This window comes from Saccostrea echinata, unplaced genomic scaffold, assembly GCF_033153115.1.
Source record: "Saccostrea echinata isolate AGI-Se365-2 ecotype Australia unplaced genomic scaffold, CSIRO_AGI_Sech_v1 ptg000027l, whole genome shotgun sequence".
Taxonomy (NCBI): Eukaryota; Metazoa; Mollusca; class Bivalvia; order Ostreida; family Ostreidae; genus Saccostrea; species Saccostrea echinata.
This window is the reverse complement of record NW_026889776.1, coordinates 11,291,371-11,302,890: the sequence shown is the minus strand read 5'-3', so window position 1 is coordinate 11,302,890 and position 11,520 is coordinate 11,291,371. Positions and strand designations below refer to the sequence as shown.

General features: G+C 32.9%; 1 protein-coding gene across 1 annotated transcript; it reads left to right on the top strand.

Moving 5' to 3' along the window:
• Positions 1-1,441: 1,441 nt before the first annotated feature.
• LOC133193211 (fibroleukin-like) lies at positions 1,442-10,547 on the top strand. Its single transcript, XM_061329178.1, has 5 exons — positions 1,442-1,733; positions 5,848-5,984; positions 6,539-6,635; positions 7,008-7,175; positions 10,291-10,547. Exons 1-5 carry the CDS (start codon positions 1,442-1,444, stop codon positions 10,545-10,547), a joined length of 951 nt encoding a protein of 316 aa, XP_061185162.1.
• The last annotated feature ends 973 nt before the right edge of the window (positions 10,548-11,520 follow it).

Here is an 11,520-nt window from a genome sequence, read left to right as displayed (position 1 = left end):
TATGCGCAGGCATCTAAACCGCATGTAAACAGAGCAGATGATTTTTTTTCACTGTTATAGAACTAGTTTCTACGGAGTATTCTTGTACATAATACTTATCCTAATAATTTTTTTTATACGGACGGTGGTCATGATTTTTTTCTGGTAACAAATAGCATTGCGTCATTTTCGTTGGTCGAACTGAGTTACAAGCTGACGCCGTATTCATGCATGGGTAACTTCGGCCGATTTCTGTTCAGCTGATTTGCATTTTATTTGTAAAAACTACATACTATACATTAAAAGGGTATGAATTTAAGTTGCAAAATTAAACACAGTTGATAAATTTCACACCAGGAATATCCACTGTGTCTTTCTATATAGACAAGATATTTTCAGAGATGATAAACTGAAAATTCCCCGCAATGGTTTAAAAATACTCGTCCGTAATTTTTCGGGCGATAAAGTTTCTTCTTGGATGTAATTTTCCAGTGAAGAAATAAATTTCACCTATTATTATCGACATTGATTTGTATATAAAAAATGCATTTTCTTTCTGCATAAAAAAGATGTGTGTACACTATAATGGGTTATAAACAAATTATTTTAAGGTATTTATGAACTGCATAGTTACACCATTTGATAAATAAATACATCAATCAGTGGACGGGTTTGTAACGTAGACCGTCTGATTTTAAAATTCATTTATTTACCTTCGACCAGCCTTTAAATATTGCAGTATTTTTCCTTGCATCATGATAGGAAATTGATAAGTGCAGTCTACCCTTCAAACGAAATCGGGAGACGTTTTCCGGTTTGAATAATTATGAAATAATATTCATAGCCTAGGGAATGCAAGGTTTTCAGACTTGATTTTTAAGAAAACCGATACTATGTCATTATATAAATAAAATAACCATTTTTTAATTGACCAATAATTATAAAACCAAAGTATGGCAATTATTAATATTAGTCATGTCATACTTTGAAAATTTTAGGGGGGGGGGCGTGCGCCCCCCACGCCCCCCTTAAATCCGAAAGTGCTAACTACACTATATAACTTTATAAGAAATCAGCAATAATTTTAGAAAAGAAATCATGTGATCTTTATATCATGATACGAATATTGCTTTGAACATATCATATTGAATAAATCAAAAGGATTGGAAACAAGTTCTTACAACTTACTAGTTCCTCTCCTTACAAATATTCATCTTCAATTCGATATTTAGCTCTACATCATATTTTGCCATTCCCTTTTAAGCGAGATCCAATCACTTTCGTCGACAAAATAAATATTTAAGCGAGTGGAAATGACATAATACGTTATTGGCTAAGCCAATTATCTTTCTTGAAAGAAAAAGGATCTGTTATTTAAACCAGATCAATTTGCGAATAAGTCAACATCAATTTTGAAATACAGACAGTAATGTTGTCGTTATTGTTAAACATACAGTGCAATATGACTTTTCTCTCTGTTATATGTTTCGTTGTTGTCTTTTTGAGGCTATCTCAAGCTACCAATGTTTCAAAGAACTATAACGCCAAACCGGAATTTGATAATAAGAAGTCAAATGAAGAACTTTTAGGAGAATACAGTGTTCACTCGTTGTGTGAGTGTTCTGCTATGTGTCAGAATGAATGCGATTTCTACGGGTACAATTCTAAGTTGAAGAAGTGTCGTGTCCACAAGAAGATCTTCACTTCCTCTTCCGGAATGTCTGACGAGGCCGGATGGAGATATTATTCTCGTTGTATGCATATCCATTACTTCTCTCTCTCCATCTGTCTCTTTCTCTCATTCACTCTCTCTTCCCCTCACTCCCCACCTCTCTCTCTCTCTCTCTCTCTCTCTCTCTCTCTCTCTCTCTCTCATAAGCACACACACAGACACACACCAAATATGATTACCTCTGTTAAAAAATAAACTGTATTTTATTTTATTTTTTATTTACAAAGAATTTGAATTTAAAATTTTTAAAAGTTAAACTATAATGAATTTATTATACTAAAGAAACTCATAAATGTGATTTATGTATGCTAGTAGACGATGAAGATACCGAGAATACTTTTCACGCTTTTAAAGTGTATTGATGATTAAGGATTTTAAAGGAATACAAAATTGCTGTTTGATATTAATTTGAAATGAAAGTGAATACTGGTATATCAGTCGTTATTTTTAAAAATCCTTATTACTTTTTATTCAAAATACTTACAATCACATAGCTTTTTTATAAGGCTGTGAAGCCACCTGATCCAGAGATCAATGCTGTTGTCATTAAAAAGATATAAAATTCTAGAAAATCTAAAATTGTACATAATATTAAACAATAGCTTTAAAGATTTTACGTTTTAACATCCATTTCCAGTGTTTTTAACACCTATGATTTTTATTTAATTTTTTTTTAATTTCTAACCTAATGTGTTTTTTTTAATTTCATAAAACTAACTCGTTTGTAATGTTTTTAAATATTATTAATTCGGGAACATTTTTATGTAATGTAACTATCCGATTTACAATTTTATTGTTTTTTTTTTTCTGCCTTTTTCTGATTCATTCTTTTTCTTTGCACTATAATGTACATTTATTTTGATATAGTTTAATTGGTAAGCGCCTTAGGGTTAGTTTTATTATATAGGACGCTTTTCAAATGTTTTATTTATTATAATATATTGGAAATCTAAAACTGAATTATTATTATTTTGCCAATACAGCGTATCTCTTCTTTAATACTTTCTTAATACATTCTTATCTACCTTCGCTCTAGGTTGATTTGTCTTTTCGTACAAAATCGTCTTAGTAAAATATATGGAGATAATGAACATTATTCAAGCTCAAAAGTCCATACAGACAATACAAATCAGGAGCAGAGCAGATACGCTCCATAGGCACTCCCCAGCTTAATTGTTAAAAAATATATATCTACTATAAACATAACAAGGCATGAAACTAGCCTCCATGTTGGATTCCGCTTAGGGGCACTTTCTGACTAATAGCGAGAATTTCTCGCCTAAGTCGGACTTTTCTCAGACATCGAAAGCTGTCATTTATTGAAATAAAATAAAATCAGGTTGAATCTTGCAGTACGTTCGTCGCATTCACGCGTTTTCTAACATTTCTCTGCAAACTAGGTCTCCTCGGCCGGAGCTAAAAGGTTTATGGGGGTATAGATTATTTGATCGTCGTTTACCTTCAAAGTGCGTCTCATTGAAAGCTAACGTTGTTTTTCATAACGAACGAATGTACCGTGAAATAAATATAATTTTACATCAGTAAGACCTTTCAAGATTTTATATACATTTTCAGGTCCATAAAAAGCTGTTTCAGTGTGTTTGTGTGTATGTGTGTGTGTTTGGGGGGGGGGGTGTCAACTAAACAATTCTTTGACAAAAAAATATAATTGAAGGAGGACAGTCCTAAGTTAGGTTTGTTTTCTGTTGCATAGTATTAGTATATTCATGTATTGGCAAAATTATAGGGGCGAAAGGAGGGGGGGGGGGTCACGTTTAAGCAGATGAGTCTTCAATACAGAGGTGGATTTGACCGGGGGTGGGGGTGCGGTAAAAAAAAAATAAATGTATAGTAGATAAATATAATAAAATAAAGCGGATGTATACCAGGAATAAAAAAATAAATTTATTTAAATAAATAAATATATACATAAGCAATCATGAAGACAGTAGCAAATCTATCGGGGGGAGGAGGGGGTTCACCCCCTTTCAAATTTTTAAGAAAAAAAAGAAAAGGGAGTAAATATTCAATATAAAAGAAAGTCTTGATAAAACTTATGCTTTAATACTAATTTTTACTGCAGTTATTTTTAGTTTCTATTACCACTTAATCATTTTGACCGCCCCCCCCCCCCCTTTGAAATCCCGGATTCGTCTCCGGATTCGTCTCTTGAAAGTGTGTTACTTACATACATGTAAAGTATAACTTTTATTGCAAAATAAATAAATATACAAGTACATGTATATTTTATCCTGATAGGGGGACTTATTTCTTATAGATGGATTCATTCAAATATGCTATAATAAAATGGGACAGTTCTAAAGTTTAATAAAAAGTTCAAAAATTTCACTTAAATATTATACAAGTGGTTTGGATGTTTTAAATATTTTGTAAGGGTAACTATTTCTAAGCATATATTTTGGCATGTTCACATCACCGTTAATATATACAAAGCTGAAACTAACTTCATCAGCTCACTCTTTGTCGATTTTATAACAGTGTTCCACTGAGAATGATAGCATGTATGGCATTAGTTTTGACCAAAAACCAGCTTCGGTCCAGTTAAAAAATGCAAAGGCAGCTAGATTAGCAGTCATTTAATAGACTAGTTTACTATGAATACGTCATTACAATGAAGTTCCTGAGCCCCGCCTCGCGCTGATTTCACTGCGACAACCACATATAAACACAAACATATATACACAAAGAGTTAAACTATTAATTTCTTCATGTGCAAGATTATAAAGTGTGAATTTGCACATGACAACTACAGTAAAGGATTCAATTCGTGATGCGTAATTCTGAGGGGACAATTATTTGATTCTGATAGATGCTGGCAGATTTTGGAGAAAAAAAAATATGTCCTTGAAAGTGTTGAAAAAAAAAAAACTATTTTCCACTAGGAAGAAAATAAATTAATTGACTTTGAGTGATGGTAACCCCACCTCACCCCACCTTCAACCCCCGCTCCCAACACACACTCTAATTTTCCCATTTTTTCTTTATTTTTTCCTACCCACTTTTTTGGTGTAATAGAAATAAAAAAAACTTTCCCTAATCATCTTGGAAATAAATATTCTGTCCTTCAATGACATGAAAATAAACATTTTGACTCGAAAAAAATTCCACCCCCTTTAGAATCAAATTGTCCTTTAAATTGTATTATTCTGTTTTGGTGTCTCTGTAACATCATTGAATTTTCAACAACAACAACAAAAAAAAAGCGCCAAGTCTTTTCTCTGTGTATAGTTCTTTTTCTTCCAATATAACTCACAATTTTCGTGCAGAACTTTCCTCTGCAAATATCCGCTTTATTTTATCATATTTATCTACTATACATTTACCCTCACCCCACCCCCGGTCAAATCCACCTCTGTATTGAAGACTCATCTGCTTAAACGTGCCCTCTCCTTTCGCCCCTATAATTTTGCCAATACAGGAATATACTGATACTATGTAATAGAAGACAAACCTAACTTACGATTGTCCTCCTTCAATTATATTTTTTCTTGTCAAAGAATTGTTGTTTAGTTGACCCCCCCCCCAAACACACACACATACACACAAACACACTGAAACAGCTTTTTATGGACCTGAAAATGTATATAAAATCTTGAAAGGTCTTACTGATGTAAAATTATATTTATTTCACGGTACATTCGTTCGTTATGAAAAACAACGTTAGCTTTCCATGAGACGCACTTTGAAGGTAAACGACGATCGAATTATCTATACCCCCATAAACCTTTAAGTTCCGGCAGAGGAGACCTGGTTTGCAGAGAAATGTTAGAAAACGCGTGAATGCGACGAACGTACTGCAAGATTCAACCTGATTTTATTTTATTTCAATAAATGACAGCTTCCGATGTCTGAGAAAAGTCCGACTTAGGCGAGAAATTCTCGCTATTAGTCAGAAAGTGCCCCTAAGCGGAATCCAACATGGAGGCTAGTTTCATGCCTTGTTATGTTTATAGTAGATATATATTTTTTAACAATTAAGCTGGGGAGTGCCTATGATACGCACTTCTAAAACATCAGAGGTGGGATCAGGTGCCATAGAGGAGCGAGCACCCCCTGCATTATGTACATCAAAACGCAATTTAAACTTGTACATTCTTTATTCTCCCCTTTTTTAGTTATTCCTACTGATTGTAAGGAATTTCATGATAATGGTCACACTAATTCAGGGGTGTATGTAATTTACCCCTATTGGACCAGCTCCCGTCCTGTCAGAGTTTACTGCGACATGGAAACATTAGACGGAGGGTGGACGGTATGTGCATGTACATTATCCAAACAATAAAATGACTTTCTTTGGTTCTTAGAAAGGAAAATAATGCTGCTGCAGCTTTTGCAGAAAAATGCAGAAACGTAAGCAGATCATGTAATTCTTTTCTGCAATATAAGCAACGTTAATCACCATACGAAGAAACAAAGAAAGTCATTTTACTGTTTATATTTATATCTTTATAAATAATCATCTAAAGTAGGATTAAGAAGATTATACTTTGTATTATTCATGTGCACGCCATTGAATGTTTCATTGATGGAAGAGCCATTATTCAAAGATATGCTTATTACTGTTTACTGACTGATATACAACAAAGATTTTCAAATAAAGTAGAAGACATTCAGTGGATGTAAATATTTCAAAAGTATAGTGTTTGTTACAATTTGCACTTACTGTTTGTGTTGTTCAAAGCATGGTAGGATGGTGAAAAATATACATGGTTTGAGTCTACATCTTTTGCATATTGATCATACAAATGTTTGGAAGAAATGTTTGGAAGAATGATGATTTTAAAATTTACATATTTATTTTTAAAGGCAATCCAAAAACGAGTTAGTGGATCCCTGACCTTTGACAGGAACTGGACAGAATACAAGAATGGTTTTGGTTCCCCGGAACAGGATTACTGGGTTGGTAAGTGTAAATCTCATTCAAATAGTAAATTCAAATAGGGGCTTTCATCCGCTATGGTCTTAGAAAAAAAATTCGTTGTTTTGACACATATTATAAGACTGGATAATATATGTTCAACGATACTCGCTTATTGTGTTTACTTACTTTTAATCAGTCGATTTAATTGACAAGAAGAAGTAAAAAAAAAAAAATCACTTTGTGGCAAAATATTTGAAAGAGACATTTAGCACATATGTCTATAGATAAAAAAAAAAATAATTTGATTTTTCCTTAACATATATTTAAATGAAAAACAAATATTTTTTTTATCACTGTTCGTTATTTTTACCTTTTACATTATTTTCAAATAATTTGAAATATTTCTTAAAACAGGAAATGACGTAATCCATCAGTTAACAAAAGTAAAGGACTGTTTCCTATATGTTTCTATCACTGTACAGAATGGTACAAGGTTGTACGAACTGTACGATAAAGTCTCTGTTTCCAATGAAGCAGGGAAGTACAGAATCCTTCTGGAAAAACCTGCCACAGGAACTTTAGGTATGTTAAAAGTAACTAATTATGATATGGATCCAATGACCTTGTTTACAAATACAGTCTGTCATTTGTTGAAAGTCCACATCTTATAGTGGGGCCACCCAGTGCCTTGAGTCTGTCTTCCAATCATAATATGTAAAAGAGAGGCCACACTTAGGCCCTAGAGTCCTTCAAGGCGGTTGGACAAAAATATCAAAATTAATTAATAAGTATATAGAACAAGAATTAGAAAAACATATTTTTTTTTACACTTAATCTAATGTTGTTGAATCGCTTAATAACAAAATGCAGAAAGGTTAAGGAACACCAGAATTAAAAATTCGCAACATTCAATCCTGCATTTATCCTCCATTTAAACGAATTAACAGCACGGCATCTGTTCATCAGAGTTCACACAATTATAACGGGAAAAAAAATCTTAATTCAAGGTTATTCCATGTGTTGCCTAGGTTTCCCTCTAGTTTCGCTAGATAATGCGACTGAAAAAGCACTCACTTTCCGGTCTATCTTATCCTATACATGCTCTTACTATTGAGATGTGGATGGCAAGGGGGCTAACCGAAATTGCCTGTGCCTTGCCGACAATATTAATCCTACAGTACATTAGGTCTTCTAGCATGCATTCCCCAATTCCACATTCCTCCAGTTTGTTCCGTACAATTTGGACACTGAGGAGACTTACATGGCTTTTTAATGTATGTCGTGCAGTTGCACATGCAGTTAAATTCTTTCCACAATAGTGAGTAATTCTCATTTAGCGGTCCTGATGATGTGTCGTTACACTACGTTTAGCCAAGGAGGAAGGACTACACTTCCGGTTCCAGTTAACTTCTGGATAAACCCAGGGTGGTTTTGTAGTTAAGAAATCAAGCGATGTTAATAATTGTAAGAAATTTAAGTATGATATTTTTAAAGGTTGTAGGCAAAACAAACACATACGGTGAAAGAAAACAGACCTCTTGTTAACCAAGTTTTACCATGCCATCTTCACTTTCACATTCTTGTGTGGACAATCACCACATTTAATATTTTTTTTTTTGTTTTTTTTTTTTTTTGTTTTTCATAATCAACTTAAGGTAGAAAACACATAGAAACTAAAAAAAATGAAAATAAACAAGCTAATTCAGAGAATTTGTGTCCCCCGCTTAGGGAAAAGGAAGAGCAGGCGCTGTTCGAGGTGTTGTGGGGGGGGGGGGTCACACTGCCCCCTGTATTTGTAGAATTATTAAATGTATACATGTATATTGAAGCAAATTTTAAAAAAAATGCCAATATGGATATAAAGATTTCATTGCTTATTCTTTAATATGTGTATAGAAGATTATTTTTAATATACAGAATATTTAATTTATAACACTGTAATAATGATTTTATGAGTTTGTGCACGTCAAACATCATAACTTTTTCATTTCACATGTTGAATAGTATCATTCAGTAAATAAAAAAAAATAAATTAAAAAAAAAGAGAGAGAGAGAATCGTCCGGGGATTGAACCCGGACTTCTCGCTTGCTAAGCGAGCATCATACCACTGGACCACGGAGGTACTTGATTATAGATTAAATTCAAACATTAACTCACATATAATGTTTATATTGACGTTTGATATTGTCAGAATTTTAATCAATACATGGTGTCTAATTTAGCCTTTATTAAACAGTTCTAATAGATGTAATAAGAATATACTGTCCGCCGACAACCTGTATTATACGTAATAACTCTCCAAAAGCCCCTGTGCTAAAAAATAGTGCCATGCGACTTTTAATACAATACATGTAAATAATAATTAAAAAACGGGACCTTTTGACCTCAAAATCAATAGAGGTCTTCATTAGGCCACAGGAAGTTGTTATGTAAAATTTCGTTGAAAAGCTCAAAGGATTCTCGAGATATGGCGTGGAAACGAAAGTGTTAAAACAGACAGAATTTATGAATTTATGACCTTGACCTTTGACATTTTGACCTCAAAATCGATAGAATTCTTCTTTAGGCCATAGGAAGTTAACGTTCCTATGCAAAATTTCATTGCGAAAGCTCAAAGGGTTCTCGAGATATCGTGCGGAAACGAAAGTGTTACAGACAGACAGAAATACAGACGGACGGACGGACGGACGGACAGACAGACCCAAATTAATATCCCCCACTTTCATTGAAAGCGGGGGACAAAAATGAAAAATACAAGATGGAACACGTACTTCATGCTTTTCAACAAAACGGTCACATTAGATTTATTACACATTCGATCAGAATTCTTTTGGCCTTGAAAGAAAATATATAAAATTTTTGGCAAAACTATAGGCCACTTATAAATTGATGTAAATGTTTTTAAATTTTTCGAATAATAAAAAGTGGGGACTTAGAAATTTTGACAAGTATATATGTTCCATGTCAACAATGTTCATGATAGCTCAATGATCAAAGAAAGATAAAAATAAGCAAAGATAGTGGGTTTTTACAGTGTTTTTATAATTGAATCTTTTACAACAATTACTGGGACATCATTTTTACACTGTGTTATCACTTTGAAAGATTGCAACCTGTTGTATTGTATACATTTTAAAAAATATTATATTACATATTAATATTTCATTTATTCATTCTTAGAATTATTTTATCGATATTTACACAGAAAATGATCCACTGTTAATTTTTAAGATTCATTAAAAGTGCAAAGCGCTTGGAAATAATTGTTATATTTGAAAAGGTGCTATGTAAAGTTGAAGATAACGAATAATCATCAATCCAGTAGGCCAAATTGATCTGCAGAAGAAGGAACCTGGGAAACACCAGAAGTTGGATCAGGTGCCTAGGAGGTGTAAGCATCCCCTGCAGGTCCCCTTGAGACCTATGTTTTGATCAGGTAAAGCTAGTACTCTGCAGTCAAATCCATTACAAGAATATTGATCTAACCAATGGTTTAAAATACAATCCTACCGCAGAATAGGATGCTATATGAATTACGTATTGTATTTTAATATTTATTTTTATTTTTATTTCTCTTTACAAGAGACGGCATGAGAAAGCTTTATCTGTCTGGGATGTAGTTCAGTATTATTAAAAAATAAGATAAAATTGATATGAATAAAATATATCTGTAATTTATTTTCTCTACTTTTACAGGTGACAGTATGGCAAACACTGAGAGTCATATCTTTTATGCGACAGCGATGTACTTTTCTACCAAAGACAGAGATAGCGACTATTCTGGTTCACATAACCTTGCTAACTATTATGGAGGCGCCTGGTGGTTTAACGCGGGATACCACGCCTTCCTCAACGGTCCCTGGCCACAGGCAGAGTGGACCAATCCATGGTATCCTATAATTACATCCGGGTCATCTGTCAGAGAGACCATGATGTTGATCAAACGTCACTAGGTAAAAACATTAAATCTGAATAATCAATATCTTTTACTTCATGACATTTCCATGAATGTTTTAATCGGCAAAGAGACAATTTCTAAAACATATAAAGAGTACTCTTTTAGATTTCTTAATCAGTATTTTTTTTTTTTTTTTTTTTTACTTTCAACAGATTGACTACCACTCATAATCAAAGGACACATTTGTGATAAAAGAAATAAAATTAAAAATATGATGATCATAAGGAGATACCTATTCTTTTTTTGAAATATTTGTATATTTAGGAAGAAAGATTGTGAATAATTGTTTTAGAAGAGGATTTTTGATTGAACTATTTCTTGAAGTAATAAATTATTGTTAATTTTCTATACTGAATGTACCAAGTTAAACCTGTTTGTGTGTTGTAATAAATTAGAAATAAAAAAAATATTTAGTTCTAATTTACAAACTCTGCCACATGACGTTCCTGGGTAGATAATCAAAATGAAAATTGCACTATTGTAAATGGTATTGCAGTGGAAACTGTTTAATCCGACACCTGTGCAATCCGTTTCACTATGTATTTCGACATTCAATTTCATTCCCAATTCTACTAATTTCCATTACCTTTACACAGTGCAATCCGACATACTGTTTATTCAGACACAAAATGTGTGTCCAAGTGCATATCAGAGTAGACAGGTTTCACTGCATTGAAGATACTTTTGTTACAAAGTTAGAAACATTTGATGTTCATGCTGTGAGTACATTATATTCAAGATTATTCTTTTCCAAGGGTGATATTCCCCATCTTCTGTCATGCTTGCAATACTTTGAGAGGATGAGGAAATATAACTCATTAATCTACCATGCAGTATAATTGCTTTGGTGGATGCTCTTGTTTCATTTTAATTTTGAAGGAAAAAATAAAGCTTTTTTTGACATCAATGGTACTTCTTAATCAGATTAATACAAATTGAATTGTATTATTTATATATTGATATTGTTC

What these genes read in the sequence shown, in the direction of transcription:
- LOC133193211 (XM_061329178.1), top strand. Translation starts at nt 1,442, where the DNA reads ATGACTTTTCTCTCTGTTATATGTTTCGTTGTTGTCTTTTTGAGGCTA. An exon ending in GGAACAGGATTACTGGGTTG is followed by an intron (nt 6,636 to 7,007) that starts GTAAGTGTAAAT and finishes TTCTTAAAACAG; the next exon opens with GAAATGACGTAATCCATCAG. An exon ending in ACCTGCCACAGGAACTTTAG is followed by an intron (nt 7,176 to 10,290) that starts GTATGTTAAAAG and finishes CTACTTTTACAG; the next exon opens with GTGACAGTATGGCAAACACT.